This window comes from Pollachius pollachius, assembly GCF_949987615.1.
Source record: "Pollachius pollachius genome assembly, chromosome: 18".
Lineage (NCBI taxonomy): Eukaryota > Metazoa > Chordata > Actinopteri > Gadiformes > Gadidae > Pollachius > Pollachius pollachius.
The window spans coordinates 7829662-7849470 of NC_136951.1; the positions used below are offsets into that span (position 1 = coordinate 7829662).

At 46.8% G+C, this 19809-nt stretch overlaps 1 protein-coding gene across 2 annotated transcripts in view; it reads right to left on the reverse strand.

The window, feature by feature from the left end:
• arhgap24 (Rho GTPase activating protein 24) overlaps window positions 1-19809 on the reverse strand; it is a 55832-nt gene that overhangs the window by 20531 nt on the left and 15492 nt on the right. For both annotated transcript variants that reach the window (XM_079756124.1, XM_079756123.1), the window contains exon 3: window positions 15899-15986. In XM_079756124.1, the coding sequence (XP_079612250.1) occupies window positions 15899-15986 (88 nt within the window). The remainder of the gene's footprint in view (window positions 1-15898; window positions 15987-19809) is intronic.

Here is a 19809-nt window from a genome sequence, read left to right on the forward strand (position 1 = left end):
AAAGGTCGGGTCAAAGGGGCTTCGCTTTGGTCGGACTCTACTGTCCCTCCCGTCCGGCCGCTGGGGAGCCACACTCATGACAAAGGCAAACATGACACCATTCCTCCCCATTAAAGGCATTCCACCCCCTCCCCCACCCACCCTCTCTGTCACCCCACACGAGAACCCTCAAAGACAACACCAACCTGGGCTCACACACACAGCGTGTGTTATCGTAAGGCGCCGAGGCCGAGACACATGGGCGATCAAGAGAGGGGAGGCCCACACATACACACAGACGACACGCTCAGTAATTCACCCGCACTCACATATTGATGTAACGTAATTTGTATAGGAGGTGTTTGCTCTGCAGTGATTTTTCTCGTATGGTTTCACACAGGCGTATGTCTTCTCATATTCCATCTCATCATAAAGCTTGTGAAGATTCCCCTGGCCAGCAGCATCCATCCACATGTCCTCACAGGGAACACAGAGAGGGGGGTGAAAAATAATAATAGTCAATGCATGTGGTCTTTATCTTGAACTGTACCCGACCCCGACATGCAGTCCTCTGCACAAACCTTTTGGTCACTCTATAGTTAACAGACAGAAAGCTGACACACAGTCTATCATGGTCATATGTCATATGTGTGTGGCCGGGATGTGTGTGTTTTAGGGTGTGTGTAAATGTGGTTGTTTGTGTGTGTGTGTGTTTGTGTGTAAGAAGATCACTGGTTTACTGTAATATAATCACCTAATATATTCCATAGCAGTGTTCTAAATGCAGAAAATCCAACTGTAAATTAATGAATTACTGCTCACAATTAGGATTACGCTGATGCAACAGACATTTGATGACATGGCTCCCTTCAAAGGAGCATGATTTAACCAAGATATTGTCGGTTAACCTGTTTTGTGGAAGATAAGACAAGGCTTTGCCGTGTCTTTCAGAGAAGCCACGGCCTGTTGCGGCTTTGGTCATCGCCGCCGTTCTGTCAAGCGGCCAAGGGCCCTGATTACACAGCAACTAAATAAAGAGCTGCCTGCCGCCATCTGCCCGCCTGAGCTGCCAAGGTGGCTGTAAATACACAGCATTATGCAAGGGGAATCCATCTCAGCCTTGAGGACGGAAACCAGGAGGCGCTCACTGGGTTCACGCAGAGTTTCCCAGTACGACGGATGTATGTTGGAATGAGAGACGGTCAAACTGGGAACTTAAACCGAACTCGAAGCATGTGTTGGTGCACACTGTTTTCCTTCATTTCCCCTGAGGCATTGAGATCAAGAGTGGATGTCATTGAAGATTAATGTATTTAAATATTGATATCTTCATCTTGTACCATTGTTCACTCATTATATATTACGTTTATTTATACATAATTTAATTTCCAGTGACTTGTATGGAATTCATTGTTGTTATTTCGCCTCAAAATGAACTCATAAACAAGGTCTTTCGAGGTCCTTTAGGGGTTTGTCCTTTAGCCGTTAGTTCAAGGAGTGCAAAGAGATTCCCGAAGGAAGCACACTATGAAGAGCGGCCATTAAGTCCAGCTACAGCTTCATTGGCTTCTGAAGGAGGATTAGTGGCTCGTTAAAGCTAAAGAGTGGCAGCTGGTTTCACTTGAAGTCTTCAGTTCTACCACTTTACTACAACAGCGGTGGTGGAGGTGGGTTTCAAATGTGATAGCAGGAATGCTAACTAGCTTCTTAGGTATCATGAGACACTCCTGCTAAGGCACGGTACTAAATAAACCCCCAGAGAGAGAGAGAGAGAGACAAAGACAGAGAGAGAAAGAAATAAAGACAGAAAAAGAGAGGGTCAGAGACAGAAGTAAAGAAAGAGTGAGAGAGAGACAAAGACTGAGACAGACAGACAGACAGACAGACAGACAGACAGACAGACAGACAGACAGAGACGAAAAAACAGAGACACAGACAGACAGAGAGAGAGAGAGAGAGAGAGAGAGAGAGAGAGAGAGAGAGAGAGAGAGAAAGGGCCTTTGTAAGGTGAGGAGCAGGGGAGGAATGATAGAGGGGAGGAATGATCCTTCTTTTGATTCTGTAGTTCAATGACTATATCCACATCTAGGAAAACGGCAGATAAATCCTGTTATACCGCTTTATGTCACTATTTGACCCGACGGTTAATCTCACTGGAATGAAGCAAAACTTTAAGAGTTCAACGCACCAGACAGCTTTTTATTTCACTGAAAATAAATGCTGTGTGGAGGCTGAATACAATAGCACATTAACTGTTGAACTGAACAAGGAAAATATACAATGTAAACTACTTCAACAGATGATTAACAGCCACATCAGCATCTGTGCATTTGGGCTTTCTGTGAATAATGACCCTCCCTCTCTACCCTCCCCTTCACACACACACACACACACACACACACACACGCACACACACACACACACACACGCACACACACACACACACACACACACACACACACACACACACACACACACACACACACGCACACACACACGCACACCCAGGAATGCAGCCTTTATGTTGAAGCCACTGTTTAAAACCCTTGAATCAAATGTAATTAAAGTTACAGCCTTTATACTGTGATTGAAGCGATGGCTAGGGGCCACGTGAGCTCTGCGTCTCTATGCAGGGCAGCTAAAGGCTTTTAGGTTGATGAAAAGAGTCAAAATCAACAGGTAATTATTTACTATCTAATCCTCTTAGCTTTAGGAAGAATGTCTTCTATCTCTCACTCACATACACACACATGCACACGCATAAAAGGAAAGTGCAGTATATCCACTTTTAAACGCGAGGTGTATGAGAGTGCAGAAGGTCATCAGGGGAACGTCTGCCAGAATGCAAAACAGATTAATGGGAACTGGTAAAGTTTGTATTCCTGGAGGTAGTGCAGGGGCTGAGACCTGACTGCATCTCCTGAATGACGAGTTGACCAATTCAATGGAAGTCAATTTGAACATGAGTAATAATAATAAAATAGGCTGCTACATGTTCGTTGTAACTCATCATTTAGCAGACTGATCAATCGAAGTTGGATAGGTCTCAACACACACCTACAGATAGGTCTTTGGACCTCAACAAGCTGTTTCTTTATCTAAAGAAACCTTGCAGGAATTGGAAGGTATTTACGGTCTAGGCAGGCTGCCAAACCCTTCCTTCCGAAAAAGGAAAGTCAACTTTGACCCGCAATTTAAAGGACACAAAGGCTTGCAGTGGACTTGAGAAAGCACCTGTTTCTCTGTTCCCTAATGCTAACTACTACTCGTTAATGCTATCTTTCAGCACAGATGAGGACCCCAGGGAGGACACACACACCTGCACTGCTCTCAGACGAAATTGATAGGTAAGGAAGGAGTCATCCGGGCCCTGGGAAAAAAAGGCCAGCTTGAACTTTAAAGAGACTGGGTGTGGAGAGAAACGTGGACCACCTGATTAATCTGACTTCACAAGAATGGTGGATCCACCAGCCTTCTACTCTTTACTTTTAAACAGAAACAAATTAAACCTTGAATTCTGAAAGTCTAAATAAGACTACCTAGCACTATGTAGCCTGTTCAAAAGAAACAAGATACATATAAAGAAGGATGAAAAGATGAAAATACAACAAGCAATCAAGTTTTCCCCACTATAATCCACATATCGCTATGCAAGCATCATTACCCTTAAACAGGATCGCTAATGTCGGATTACTCTTGCTTTCACATCTGGATTCTTGGACAGCAGATACATCCGATGCTGAGTCTGTCCCTGACCTACAGCTAATGTATGACACCGTAGCACCCGGTGCTGGGTTGGATGAAGGGTTCAGGTGGCAGGACACATTAACAACCTCTTGTTGCATCGTCAACGTGGCTCTGCGATGCGGCCACTTGCACATTCCTGCATTCCAACGGCCTGTGGGGGCATGTTTGATGTGTGTGTGGCTGCTGCTGCTGCTGCTGGATATGTCTGGTTTTATTGCACACGTGTGTGTGTGTGTGTGTGTATGTGTGCGTGTGAGAGAGTGTGAGGGTGTGTGTTTGTGTGTGTGTACGTACATGTGTGTGTGTGTGTGTGTGTGTGTGTGTGTGTGTGTGTGTGTGTGTGTGTATGGGCATAGCTGTGTGATACTCTACTCCCTGGAGGCATGCACTACAAACCCCTCTGTTGACTTGTTGCCCAATTATTCAGCCAGCCAGCGTGGACAGCATCCCCCCGCCCCCCCCCCCCAGCTTGAGCAAGACAAGCGTGTGGTGATTCTGCCGTGGCAGCAGTCCTGTCTGTCTCGCCGCTCCGGGGCTGTTGTCTGTGATCCAGGCTGGCTGGTAGGTTCTGGCCCGAGGCAGCCAGAACCCGAGACGGGAGCGCAACTTGAGATGATGAAGAGCAGGTCGGTGAACAAGTTGGGTTGGGAAGGGCGAAAAATAAGGAGTGGTGTAGGGGCTGAGAAATACTGCAGACAGCACTGGATGTGTGTGTGTACGTGTGTGGGCATTGCGTGTATATGTGTGTGTGTGTGTGTGTGTATGGGTGTTTTTGTGTGTGCGTGTCTGTGTACGTTGCATGTTTGTGTGCATTTCATGTTTGTGTTTGTGTTTGTGTGTGTGTGTGTGTGTGTGTGTTTCATGTTTGTGTGTTCAGGTATGTATGTGTGTATTTGTATATGGGTGTGTTTGAGCAGGTTTGCATGTATGTTTGTGTGTTTGCATGCATGTGTGTGCACACACAGTGCATGTTTCTGTGTGTGAAGGTAAGTGTGTTTGTGAGTGAAACTATCACTGCTCACTATAGCAGGTCCAACTCACTGCCCTTAGGACCCACCACATCGACTCATTCCCTGGTAAAAGCAGCAAACCACTTCCATTTTAACTTGTCTATGTCCCATTTCTTGCACTGAGTCTGCTTGTGCTAACACTAGGTGTGGTACAAACAAGCGTATTCAGGCCGAATAGCGCCACAACGAAATGAAAAGCATTGGTTATCGAGCACCTAGCCGACCCACTGAGCTTATATTCACCCCCCCCCCCCCCCTCCCCAAAAACCATGTCTCTTTGACAATACACTCATAGCGGACATGTTCGCTGAAGCAGCACACAGGAGATGCAGCCTCCCCATCCCAGACCTTCCACCAGGCTCGCCTTTCATTCAAAGCCCCCAGGCCAGTGCAATCATAAGTCCAAAAACATCCCGCTCATAAATCTCAACCTCAAACGCTAAAAAAGAATGAATGAATCCTGGGAGTCAGTTGAACACCAATGGAAACCAGTCCTCGAGTGAAACCCCAGAGCCAGAGAAAGACGAGACACCGACCTGGGTTGGAGTTCAGCGCCATTGGTTCCAGATGAAGAAGAAGAGGTAGAAGAAGGTGATTGTTCAGCTGCTCTTCCTAGCAGCAGCAGAAGTGTCTGGGCCTGGAGAGGGCACACGCTGAGCTCTCTCTCTTTGGACTCTGCACACCGTGCCGGCACAGCTCCTGTCATCTGCTCCTGTCATTATCCAGTCCCAGATAGCTGCTCCACTCCCTCTCCACCCTGCTGCTTCCAGTGCTTAGCACCCGCCGCCACCACCACCACCACCACCACCGTTCCATATTCTCCACCTACTTTCATTCATTTTTTTTAACCCCCCCGTAAAATGATCCTCCTAAAATCAGAGCTCTCTCCCTCTCTCTCTCTGAAAATGCTCTCCCTCTCTCTGTCTCTCTATTTTTATAGTGAGTCAGGACGACGTCTGCGCCAAGACAAGTGCAACACGCACACACACACAGCTGAGCTCACACAGCTGAACTCACACAGGGTCACACGGAGACGAGGCTACAGTACTTTGTCCACCTCGTGAGTCTCTCTGTCCTCTGTGTCTGTGTCTCTCTGTCTCTCTCTCTCCCTCTCCCTCTCTCTCTCTCTCTCTCTCTCTCTCAGAGAGGAGGATCGTAACTTAGCAATCCTGGTCCCAGGTCAGGCGATTTCCCCTTCTTGGAAACAGTAAATCTGGGGGTACAAAGCGTGGGCACTTAGCCAAATGTGTTATGCATGTTAAGGGGAGGGGGGGGGGGGGGGTTCAGGATCCCGGGTACAGTGCTGTCTCAGGTGACCTACGTGTCCCTACCGCCGAATTTTCTTCCCGTCGGACTACGTCCACATGATCTTATCCGCAAAATAATCACTCCGGTGACATCGACGGAGACAGGAGGAGGGGGAAGAGGAGGAAGATGAGCAGGGGGAGGAAGAGCGAGAGGAAGAGGAGGAGGAGCCGGAGGAGGAGGAGCAAGAGGAAGAGGAGGAGGAATGCCACTGCGATTCAAACTAATCGTGCGATTTCCCATTTCTCCCTGCTGGAATGTATGTATGGAGGAAGGAAGGAGCGGAAAAAAGCCGGCACCATAGAGACGTCTAAATATTTACCAGAGTCCCCGGGGGGGTGAGCCGGGGGTCAGACGACTCCACATTTCATAACAGATATGGAAGTAAGTCCGGGAGCTGTTCGGCTGAAACCCACTCCAAATAGTCCCCCAGCGAAGCCCCAGCCAACCTGATACATGTGGGGGGGCGGGGATGATGAGGTCATGGGGGAGGAGTTAGGGGTCACAAGGGGGTTGAGGTCGTGAGAGCGATCTGGGGGAGTACACAAGTGTGTGTACCCGTGCGTGTGCACGTGTGTATATGTGGGGGGGGGTTTGATGGAGGAGACCATTATCCTCTATACTGTATCTGAGCATGTTTTGTGAGACACCAAGTGGAAAAAGTCCACATGCAGCGTACAGATGGAGAAACCTAAACACGTGCACAGGTGGGACGTAGGAAAACCTGTAGTGTGTCACAGCACAGAAGATATATATCCCATTGACCGTGGGAGAGAGAGTGGAGCTGGATTGGATGTTTCCCAAAGCATTCCTCTGCAGACAGGGGTTTAAGTGTGAGGTAATGTCCTACTGCTATTTGTTTTGTTCACTAGAAGACAGATTGATTTTGACATAAATTGTAAAACTTGCAAAAAGTTCAGCTTCATCAATATTCAATCAAACAAGAGCAGAATTTTAAACGATGATACTTTACAACTTAAACTGTGACCTATGCCCACTATACACTAATCATTAACACACACTCAGTGCCCCTCCTTTCACTGGAAACCCTGGGATTATCGACTGATCTCTAATTTCAACTCAGTGCAAACAAGCTAACTCCTTCTAGATCCGGCCCACGTTATCTTAGCTTGTGCTGTCCTCCAAAGTCCACCAAGACTCCCCTGGAGGCTCGGTCCTCAGTCAATAATAGTACACTAGTACCAACCGCACTCAATCTGTAAGGCTGGTGCCCTCCCCAGGGGGGGGTGCGCATGTCGCACACGACATGCCGCTCTGCAGGGGTGTTTTTATTGTTGTTTGGCTGTTGTCTCGATGCATTGGTGGGGAGATCAGTCATCGTTCTGATGACAAATGGGGCCTCATGGCACCTCTGAAACACGAGGTACTACGTTTGATTCTCAGGGGGATTGTTTTATTTTAGTAATCCTCCTCCTCCTTCATTGTTGACTTCAACGGCACGCAGGAGGGGTTATATATATAGAGTATGGTACACACGCACGCACACACACACGCACACACACACACGCACACACACACTCACACACACACCTATCTGAACTGTATATCCTATATCCTGGCTCTGCTGAAGAAACAGGGGTGTAATGGATTCCTCCGGAACAACGGTGGCTGTAAATCAGTACGGGTCCAATATGAGATACGTCAACAGCAGAACAACCCCCCCCCCCTCCCTCGGGAAGCCATATGGCAGCATGATGGAGACACCAGCTTAGTGATTGGGCCCCGCACAGCAGCCAGAAATGGACGATGTCAAGGAGAACCCACACAGGCACGGATACGTGTGTTTTTGCGTGCACACACACACACATCCACACAGACATAAACACACACGCACGCCCAGAGACATAAACACACACACACACACAGACACAGACACACATATACACATACACACAGACACACACACTTGCATAGACAACTTCAAACAAAAATGCTTAGGTATATGAATACGAGGGGGAAAGAGAGAGAGCGAGAGTGAGAGAGCGAGAGAGACGGAGCGAGAGAGAACAGGATTAAGAGAGCGAGAGCAAGAGAGCGAGTGTAAGGATCAAGCAAAAAGAAGCCCCTATATCACAGAGATAATGGTGAAGCATAAAGCACCCTGACAGCCCGGTCAGGGTGCTCCAGGGGCCTGGCCGGAGGACAGCCCCGGGGCTGACCCTGAGAGCACCCACCGCCTCGGGCTCCAATGTTCTCTACCAATCCCATCCATTTCATATTCAAACCTCAAACATTATTACTTTCTGCATGCACTTTATTATTTTTTTTTTCCAGAGTCATCAAACCCAGGGCTTCAACCCCCTCGCCAGGCGAGGTGTGGCTGCCGGCGCTGACGGGCTGGAGGTTTAATCATCAGCATCCGCCACGCTGGGGGGCAGAAGGCGGTAAATCAAACCAACCCACGAGCCCTGCACCGCCACGCTAAGCAAACTGTCCACGTAAAATATGACACCGTCAGCATAGAACTCATGCATACACAGTGTGTGTGTGTGTGTGTGTGTGTGTGTGTGTGTATGTGTGTGCTTCTGAGTTTATGTGAGTGAGTATGCATTACATTACAAGACATATATTTATGCATGTGGGATTGTTTATGTGTGTGAGTATGCACATTTATTTCTGTGTATTTGTGTGCTTATTTGTGTGCACATGTGGATGTGTGTGTGCATGCACTGCTGTATGTGTGTGTGTATGGTCGCTTGAGTTATGTGTGTTGGTAGGAGGTAAATTGATTTAAATGACCAATTGTTTTTCATATGGGTGATGGCCCTTATAAACGCCTGCCACCAGGGGCGTAGTTAGGCTCTGTTTCATGAGGGGCCTTCAGCCCCCTCTCCCCCCCCCCCCCCCCCCCCCCCCCCCCCCCCCACACACACACACACACACACACACACACACCAAGGCACACATTAACGGCTGAATAATATATATCCATTCAGAAAGGCCTCCATAATGCTGCAACAGAGTGATATGACTTGTATAGCCGGGTAATGTAAGGTTTAGTTCAAACTGTAGTTTACCTGAGACAATTGATCTATAAATAACAAAAAATAACAAATACAGCAAACAGTAAAGCAGCTATGAATAGCACATCTGGGTTGGCTGTTGTGTGTGTCACTCTGCAGGGTGGACTCAGAAGGGGACAGTGCAGCCGGCCTGCTGTATCAGTGAACAGTGGTCCCTTACCCCCACGGCCTCTACCTGGTGGAGCTGTCTGCACCCTCTCATCGGGGCATGATCCGGGACATGATTGGGCCTTTATCAAACATAGAGTATTGGTAGCAATGTGGTAAGCGGTTTATTGATGTATGGTTGTTTAGAACTAATGGACATTATATCGTTTGCTTCCACTGTGGGCAAAACGTTAACCCGGCACAATGTCGAGCAACAGAATGCAACTGTTAGTTTAACGGTGTGTTGACTGAGATAGCCCACACTGTGTCATAGATCACTGGAAACGTGTGTGTTTGTGTGAGAGGGAGAGAGAGAGATAGAGCGGGAGATGGAGCATGAGAGAGTGTGTGTGGGTGTGTGGTTTTATTTATTTATTTAGTGTTGCCATCTAATGTAAAGATAGGCCTATCCATCACCTCTGCCAGGTATGAGTTAGAGAGGTGTCACTCTCCATCCTGAACCCATTGCATCTGAATCTTGCAGGATACTTATATATTCATAGCTTCTACAGTGCAATTGAGCAAAACCTTGACACTGTTAAAATGTGTTTTATTGTAATGGCTGTTTATAGTTTATAGTTCATATGTTTTATAGGGCACTAACTGTGTTATATGTATGGTTCATAGGTGTTAAAGGGCACTTACTATGTTGTATGTATGTATGTATGTATGTATGTATGTATGTATGTATGTATGTATGTATGTATGTATGTATGTATGTATGTATGTATGCATGCACCCATTTAATAAAAGCACTTGTACTAGATCAAGACATTTACAGATTTTTAAATTGATAGTAGTAACGATTTATATCAAAGGTTGGACTGTTTCAAATGAAATATTACAACTGAAACAGCAGATCAAGTAATAAAAGTATTCAACTGTTTAAAAAATACTTGCATAAGATGCAGATAATATTTTCCCAAAGCTGCAACAATGCACAAAACCACATGAGGGCGCTGTTGACCTTTTCCTGAAAGACATTTCCATCCAAATACCTGCTACGGTATTTTCTAGATAAATGGTCTCAAACAATTGAATATGTATAATATTATTGGATGAGTAAAACAATGAATTATATTATTAAACAGGATTATCACCTTTACATTTATAATAACAACATCATCTTATCAACTGATTCCATAGTGCCATAAAAAGCATTTATGCTGGACTCCCGGCTCTTCCACCTGCTCACAGCAACATGAGCCCATGACGGTGATCCATGAATTATGGGATGGATTCCTCTAGGGAGTGACCCCGGAAACGTGTCAATAACTCAGCCTTAATGTCATGCTTGGCTGGACCAGTATGGCACACTGGCCATGGTACAACCAGCGACGGGATTTAAGACTGAAAAGGAATACGTTCCTATGGAAAAGGACATGGAAGGAGAGAAAGAGAGCGAGCGAGCAAAAGAGAGAGAGCGAGAGAGAGAGAGACCGAGGTTGAGGGAAGGATAGGATGGGGAACAGGAAGTCATACCAGCTAACCATGTTTATTAGAGCTTGGGTCAAGCCGTGCGACCATATAAAGCCCAACAGGGAGCTATTTCCTCCTGGAAAACCTCTCTACTCACCACAGATGGACGACACAAACTTTGTTCATCTGTGGCTGTGTCCTTATCCTGAGATCATTATTTAGACCATAGAAGATTATAAAATAGATTTGCATGATATCATAGCATGTATTAACTGTAAAATCCAACCTGAATGACACATCTAACGTATACATTCCACAAATGCACACGCATGAAAATCCACGCGATTGTGGAGTTTGAAGATATTTTAAAAAGCATCAATCAATATTTTCTTTGTCCCGAGGCTATAACGTCATTCATGTGGTTTGGTTGTCTGCAGCCTGTCTGTGTGAGCACCTTTAGGCCCTAACCCCAACAGGGCGCCTCAACTAAATAGAATTTCAGGATATAGCTACTGGAAAGTCTATAATAGTTTGACTTCTTCTCCAAAAAACTTGCTGGTGGTGTTCCTGTCCCCGAGAGACCCCGGCATGCTGTGTGTTCGGAGCCCTGTCATGACAGGTTGCTGTGTTCACATCGTACCTGGAATTCATGGGAGAATTCAACAGCATCAGACAGAACAGCTTGTTGACTCTACAGATAGCGGTATATATTCAATATACAGATATGGATATCAGGAATGAAGGGCTTTCAAAGCTGGAGCCTTTGCATGTGCGCTGGTCTTGCCAAAAAGTCAACTTTACTTTTCTCTTCTTATCTTTTGAGAGCCGTAAGTGAATACAAAGCTGTGTATTTGATACTGTCTAGACACAAACGGCCAAGGTATGTTATTATCAAGCAATCGATTCTATCATGAAACATGGTATGTTGTTATCGTTCCTGCATGCACAGAGTGCGTAATCTCTGGATCTGCAAGAATGTAAACATAACCTACGGCACATTTTTGCATTCTCCTATAGCCTCTTTGTTAAAATCAAGTCCTTCGGCGCCCGTACGTGTCAGAACAAGTCCTAGGCTCTTGGCGTCATGAAAACAGTGATGGTGCCGGCCTCTTAGAACCTGGCCTGGGCGAAACAATACTGCGGTTCTTAATTTCCCCTGGGTCTACACGTGTGTGAGGGCTCCGTGAGCGCAACACCGGAGGGACGCTGGGTCAAAATCGGCTCCATAAAACGAAAAACACTTTAAACACTTTTCTGGGTTGGGAAGTTTGTTTCCACACATCACAGGTAAAGCAGAGCTCCGTGTAACTGGCAGCTGTGACGGCAAAGAGAGTCCTCCCGCACCACAGGGGGGATTTCAGAGAAGATGAGAGAGAGACAGAGAGAGAGAGAGAGAGAGAGAGAGAGAGAGAGAGAGACAAAGAAAGAGAGAGAGAGACAGAGAAAGAGAGAGAGGGAGAGAGAGAGAGTGAGAAAGAGTGAGAGAGAGAGAGAGACAGAGAAAGAGAGAGACAGAGACATAGAGGGAGAGAAGCGACAGAGGAAGAGAGAGAGAGACAGAGAAAGAGAGAGAGAGACAGAGAGAGAGCGAGAAAGAGACAGAGAGAGACAGAGAGAGAGAGCGAGAAAGAGACAGAGAGAGACAGAGAGAGAGAGTGAGAGATGGCAGTATAGAATTAAGTTGTCAAAGGGAGAAAACTGTTTCGTTTGAGAAACTGGAAAGCAGCCGTAGAGAAAGGAACCCTTGGAATGACAAACAAACACACATGCTCAGGCACACACACACAGCCACATAAACGCATAAATAAGATTAGTGCTTAAACTCTTGGCTTGGGTGGCAGAGGGTATCGAACCCCTAACCCTGGAGGTGTTAATGCTATGCTATGTGTGCGCTCAGACACACACACACACACACACACACACACACGCACACGCACACACACTCACTCTTTGGAGGAGTCCCCTCTTACAGCCCCCCCCCATTCACCCACTCTCTTCCCGTCAGGGCGAGGTCCCATTTCCCCATGACTCCAGTGTGTTGAGCTGGACAGCCTGTGTGATGTATGGATGAATGCGCGGCTCTGCGCCAGTCTGGAGGTCACAGCTGCATTGTTGCCGTGGAGCATGGCGGTGAGCTCAGCTGCTGTCCTGGGGCTCCGGCGCTAGCCGCTGGCAGCTAAGCCCGGCACTGGTCCAGCGGGCTCCATCATCGTCACCCATTAAGACAATAGAAAACTCTGTGCTTTCCTTTCTTCCATCCGTCCATTTCCTTCCCTTTCACACTCTCTCTGTCTCTCTCTCTCTATCCTCTCTCCCTCTTTCTCGTTCCCTCCATGTCTGTCTCTCTCCGTCTCTCTTACTCTCTTCTTCTTGGTCTCTCCCTCCCCCTCTTTCTTGTTCTCCCCATCTCTTTGTCTATATGTCTCTCCCTCCGTCTCTCTTTCTCTCTTCTTCTCTCTCTGTCTCCTCTCGCACACTTTCTCCCTCTCCCTTGTTCTCTCTATCGCTTTCTCTCTCTCTCTCTCTCTCTCTACCTCTTTCACCCTCTCCATCCCTCTGTCTATCTCTCTCTTTCTTCTCCTTCTCTCTCTGCTTTCCCTCTCTCCCCTTTTCTTATTCCCTTCATGTCTGTCTCTATCTCCCTCTCTTCTCTCTCTCCTTTCTCATTCCCTCCATCTTTCCCTGTCTCCCTCTCTCTCTGTCTTCCTCTCTCTTTCTTTCTTGTTCTCTCCACGTCTGTCTCTCTCTCTTTCTCCTCTCTCGCTTTCTCTCTCCATTTTTCTCATTCTCTCAGTCTCTCTCCTTCCCCGTCTCTCTTGCTCTTACTGTCTCTCTCCTCTCTCGCTTTCCCCTTTTCTCACTCTCTCTGTCTCCGTCTCTTTCTCACTCCATCTCCCCGTCTCTCCTTCTCGCTCTCTCTCACTCTCTCTCTCCCACTGTTACTCTCTCTCTCTGTTTCCTCCCCGTTGCCAAGCCGCTTCAGAACGCGTGGTTGCCAGTGTTTACCAGCGACTGTGCGTTGTGTTCAAAGAGCCACTGGGTCTCTGTGAGACTTGTGGAATTTGTTTGTCGTCTTTTCCCTCGTCATTCACTTTGTCACTCTCCCTCTCTAGCTCTCTCTCCCTGTACTTCTCTAAGAGCTCTTTATTTACTGTCTTGACAAATCTGGCAGGAAACTTGACACTTGAAAAAAGAAAGAGTTCCCTTTTTCTTTGCAGCGAAATGAACTCCAAGCAATGAGCTGACCTTCTTCAAGTCTTTAGTACTCGGATATATTAAGTTACCATGAGGAGCACTGTTTAACTTTTTAAAGTTGTGTTTTGCTGTGAATAAAAACCATAAAGCATAAATCCTATATTATAGTTGCAAACAGACTCTACTCAGAAAGAAAGAGAGAGAGAGAGAGAGAGAGAGCAAGAGAGCGAGCATGAGGGAGACAGAGAGAGTGAAAGTGAGATCAAGAGAGAGCTAAGACAAAATGATGGTTAATAATAAACTATTTCAGCATGTCCATAGGCAGTTTCATCAATCTGCTGGTAAAACAGGAAGTGCAGTGTGGCTTTCCTGTCAGACTTCTGCCTTTTGCCTAAACAGCAGTGAGTCACTGCTGGGTAATCAAATAAATAAATAAAGTTTGGTGACTTGGGAGACGCAGACACGTCGACAGAGAGGGCTCACAGCATATGTTGGTGAAACTTCTGCCGCAATTCAGATGTTCACATTCAGATGCATTTGGTGATGCTCTGGCCGAGAGAATCTGAGATGAACAGCTGAGACCTTGTGTGTGTGTGTGTGTGTGTGTGTGTGTGTGTGTGTGTTAGTGTGTGTGTTGTCAATGTGTTTACAAAAACACATTCCCAGGACTCCAATTCCCAGGAGGCAAACTCGTTGTCTGGGAAAATATCTGCTATCTCTTTCCAGCCTGCGATCAATCCTTACCGATCTCAGATACTGGTCTGTCACGGCATCTGTGTGTGTGTACGTGTGTGTGCGTGCGTGTGTGTGTATTACTGACAGCTTATCTGTGCATGTGAGGAAGAGTGCAAAATAAAGAAAAAAAGGTATAGAGAAAGAGCCAGAGAGAGAGAGAAAGCTGGAGAGAGAAACTTAATGTATTCCGTCAAGACTTTGGGTGTTTTTGTGCACATTGAGTCACACAGGGAGGAGAAGCCATATATAGACATACAGGTAAAAGGACCCGTCTTTAAATATTCAAAGGCACAAAACAGGATGTCAAAACAAAACAAGACAGAAAGAAACCAAAATAGGATCTTGCTCCCTATTTTTCTTTCTATTTGTGGTTTTTGGTTCATGCTGAGCTTCCATCTCCCCACTACCTTCCCTTCGTAGTCTCCGAATCGATCAGCTGCTATTTGTGGTTCCTGAGACTTTGTATCAGACACATTACAGCAAGGCTACTACAGTGATGGTGACTACGGCAGTGACCGTAGCCGCTCCTGGCATGAGATTCAAGGTCAATCTGGGACAGCAGAATACTGGGTGGTGCAACCAATGAACCGCTTGTTACCTTGCATGGTGGATGCTGCCTTTGGTGTGTGTGTGTGTGTGTGTGTGTGCGTGTGCTTGTGCATGTGTGTGTGCATGTGCGTGTATGTGTAAATTTGTGTGTGTGAATTGAATGTAATACACTTTGAGAGCCCACACTCCTGCACTCTACTGTAGCTGCTTCAGCATTAGAGCGGGCACATTTCAACGTCAGTTGACCGGAAAACAAATGGACAAATGAAGGAACTGAGAAGAAAAAGGATTTGCGCAGTTTGACTTGTGAAATGAAATGAGTTAAGCTGACTCCACACTTAGATTTACAACATTGTTTTTAAGAGTCAGTAAACTCAAAACCATTTATTTGGTTTTAAACATGGGAATATGTCTTGCAGTGATTTAGTTTGATGTCCGCGTCCGATTGGGGGTTAAGCTTCTCCAACAATTATAGCATACCGCCACAGCGTGTTGCAAATTTCATATGCGACATCGCTCATTGTAACGCTTGTACACAAAAACGTTACTAAAAAAGTACCCAGAGGTTGGTGTGGATGAACTTTGTGGTAGTTTTTAGTACTGTCGTTTTGTACGAGTAGCGACCCTACCCCCCACGGCTGAAACCGGGAGTACATTCACGAGTTACGGTCACGCACATTCAGTTTTGATGACTCCAAGTCAACTTAATAAAAAATAAAAGTTTTTCTTATGACGGGTTTATTGCACATGTTTCATGTTTTTCAGTACCTGGAGCGATCTCGAAGAGAAACTTCCCTCCTTCGTCGCCGTTGGTCGCGTGCTCCGTGACTCTGTTTCCAGATAACACAATGGTCCCCTGAAACACAACAAAACACACAAGGGAAAAGGATAGGAGTCAGAGGCTGAAGGTACAGGATACATCGTTTCACCAGGAACATCGTCTCATGCCTCACTGGACAAACATCCTCATTTGAAACCATATTGCATGGATGCATGAGACCATCCCTGAGACCAGGAACCACAGAAGGGAGGAGAGAGATGGAGGGAGAGAGGATGGAAGGGGAGAGAGAGATGGAGCAAGTCCAGAAGTGAGGAGAGAGATGGAGGGAGAGAGGAAGGGAGGGAAGAGAGAGAGTGAGCAAGTTAAAATGGGAGGAGAGAGCTGGAGGGAGAGAGGAAGGGAGGGAAGAGAGAGAGTGAGCAAGTTAAAATGGGAGGAGAGAGCTGGAGGGAGAGAGGAAGGGAGGGAGAGAGGATGGAAGGGTAGAGAGCGATGGAGCAAGTAATAACACAGAGGAGGAGAGAGGGGGAGAGAGAGAGGAAGGGAAGAGAGAGATGGAGCAAGTTCAAAAGGGAGAAGGAGAGAGGGGTAGAGAGGAAGGAAGGGAAAAGAGTGATGGAGCCAGTCAAAAAGGGAGGTGGAGAGAGAAGGAGTTAGAGAGGAAAGAAGGGAAGAGACAGATGGAGCAAGTTAAAAAAGGGAGGAGAAGAGAGAGCAATGAATGGAAGAAGAGGGAGTGAAAGAGAAAGATATGGATCAATGAGATACCAAGTACCATATAATCAACCATCAAGAACATCACGGCCATTGAATAGACCCAGGACCTAAAAAATATTAAACATTGGTAAACCAGCCTCACATAATAATCTACCCTTTATTATCATTAAAGGCATCATTATAGGGACTAACACAGACAGGGTTAGAAGTATCTCCCCTGGTTTTGTCTAGTAGTACAAGCGGTACATCAAAGGAGCAGACCCATAATTAGTGTAATGAGCGACGCCTGTGTTTGCCCTGCGACAACGCCTCTGCGATAAAGGTCCACACACTTGAACCTAATCACTTTAATACACGACACACACAATAAACAGAGAGTGATTGTCCCTTGACAAAATTAGCGTCGCACCTTCCGACCTTTGGCGGCACGTGATCGCCGTTAGAGCGACCTTTATCTCGCCGGGTGGGAGAGGCTAACGATGCTAACGCAGGCAAGCTGTGGACGGGGGTCCGGTTCCCCACTGACTTCTAAGGGCAGTCGGTCTGCTTCCTGCTCACAGGCTACAGACACATGATTAGAGAGAGGGCTTTAATAAGCCATAAACACCGTGACATGCAGGAAGCTGACCCTAACCGGAGGAGACCCGACACCCCGAGCGACAAGACTTAAAAAAGGCTGTGTCGCAGGCTTGGAAGGGATCAGGCCCAGCAAAAAGGGGGGATTGTTGCTGTTTTGTTGAGCACAGCAATAGAGAGGTCTGGACCAATGTCACATGACATCCAAGTGGTTAACAGAATGCAGTGTAAAATGCATCAGTGGTCGTGCAACACGTGAAATTGTTTTACAGGGCTTACGACTAAGCAACATGAAAGTGACCTCAGTTGGGTTGTTAGGTATGACTCATACTACTACTACTACTGCTATTACTGTTTGTGTTTGCATGTGTGAGTGTGTTAGCCTGACGACATGAGCGGGATTACAACCAAAAGCCACCACAAGTGAATTGTTAGGGATGACATCATGCTACCACAAGTAGTTATACTACTGCTGTAAGTGTGTGTGTATGTTTGTATGTATGCGTGTGTATGCATGCATCTTTGTGTGCATGCGGGCGGGCGTGCGTGCGTGTGTGTTTGCGTGCGGGTTTGTTGGTGTGTTTGCGTATGCATGCATGCGTGCGTACGTGTGTGTGTGTACAGCCAAGAACACATGCACGTCTGTGTGGGCTGATCTGGGTGTGTTCCGACCACCGGAGCCATGTTTTCTTCCTCTATATTACAACCATTTTTCCTTAAAAACCACAACAGTGGCGGGGTGCTAGCTCTCTCTCTCTCTCGGCCACAGCCACACTTTCCACAGGGGTGCTCTCCCGTCCTTGGGCTCTTGTTTTGCTGAAGATGAACCCAGCCGTCTCAGACAAAACAATATTTATAGACCTGTGCCCAAAGCAGAGGACCACACCCCCCCTCCCCGGCCCAGTGGTTTGCTGTTCTGTTCTCCGAGAAAATGTACTGCTCTGTAAGGTCAGATCCTGCACTGCTTTCATAGACAGCATTTGGGTTTGTAACAGGTCACCGAATCAGAGTGAATTGGAGTATTGTTTTTTATATTGCCTTCATGTACATTGTATTTTGTGATGGTAGTGGTGGTGGTGGTGTACAAGCGCACACACACACACACAGACACACACACACACACGTACTAGCGCACACACACAAACACGTACAAGCGCGTGCACACACACACACACACACACACACACACACGTACTAGAGCACACACACAAACACGTACAAGCGCGCACACACACACACATACATACAAGCGAACACACGCGCACACACACACACACAGACACACACAAACATGTACAAGAGCGCACACACGCACACACACACACACACACACAAACACGTACAAGCGCGCACACACACACACACACCCACACACAAGTACAAGCGAACACAAACGCACACACGGGCACACACACACACACACACACACACACACACACACACACACACACACGCACACGAGTACAAGCGCACGAAAACACGCTCACACACAAACAGGGACATATACAGGCGCACGCACCCACGCTCACACACACACAGGTCCCTGGTGTTGGTACCACCACTACATGGGGAGCTGAGATGTTTAAGAATAGAAAGGCATCATTTTGTCGCTTGGCATTTCCTTTTCAGAATAGCGCGTCGGGTGTATCTATTTTCTACGAGCGCACTGGGAAAGTGCACAGCCCGCAGATTCAGCGTCGGAGATGGTCTCAGAGGTTGTCGGTTGAAATTCCTAACGCCAAATGTATTTATATAAAAACTATTTATTCCCGCAAGGCGGTGAAGCGCAGAGCAGAGGGCTAGCTTACTCTTTAGCGGTCAGGATGTTTGAGTCCCAGCCTCAAAAGTTCCAGGTTCAAACCCTAATGTCCGGACTATCACTCTGTCAATCTGTCAGCATCCCTGAGCAACATGCCATAACACCTATCTGCTCCTTAATAACCTGTACCTCTGTCCAGTGAATTCACTGTAAGTCACTTTGGATAAAAATGTATGCTCCTAAAAATACAGCTGGGGTCAAGGCCTGGATTAAGGGCACCGCTTTAGTCCAACCTCTGCTTACAGCGACGGGGGTGTTTACTGCAAGCGGCACACCAGGAATGTGTTTTCCCTTTCCCCGGAAGCACAAAGTTGAATACAGCAGCAATGCTGGAAAAACAAAAGTTAGGATTCCTAGCTTCGGCAGCTGTTCAGTCACCCAAGGGTGCATTTCCGCATGTACACGCATGCATTTCACTAATTAGTCAAACCGGTGGAGGTCATACCTCAGTTTGGTAACACAGCCCCCCCTCTCTCCCCGCTGATTGTCCCCAGGCTCACCTGGGGTCCAAATCCAGGCCAGATATAAACCAGCCGAACACACAAGCGTCTTCATCAGCACATGAACAAACCCACGACCCCCACCTGCCATACATGAAGCTGTATTTTTAAGTGTGCAACCATGTGGTGTTGTGGATGACTTTAGTTATTAATAATCTCGCGTCTCGCTCCCTCAATGTGACTGAAAGGCACAGAGGGTAACTACCATGATAACTGTCTCACTAGAACTCCTGTTGAAATCACACACTCTTCCAGTGCCAGCTAAATGATTGTGATATGATGCCAG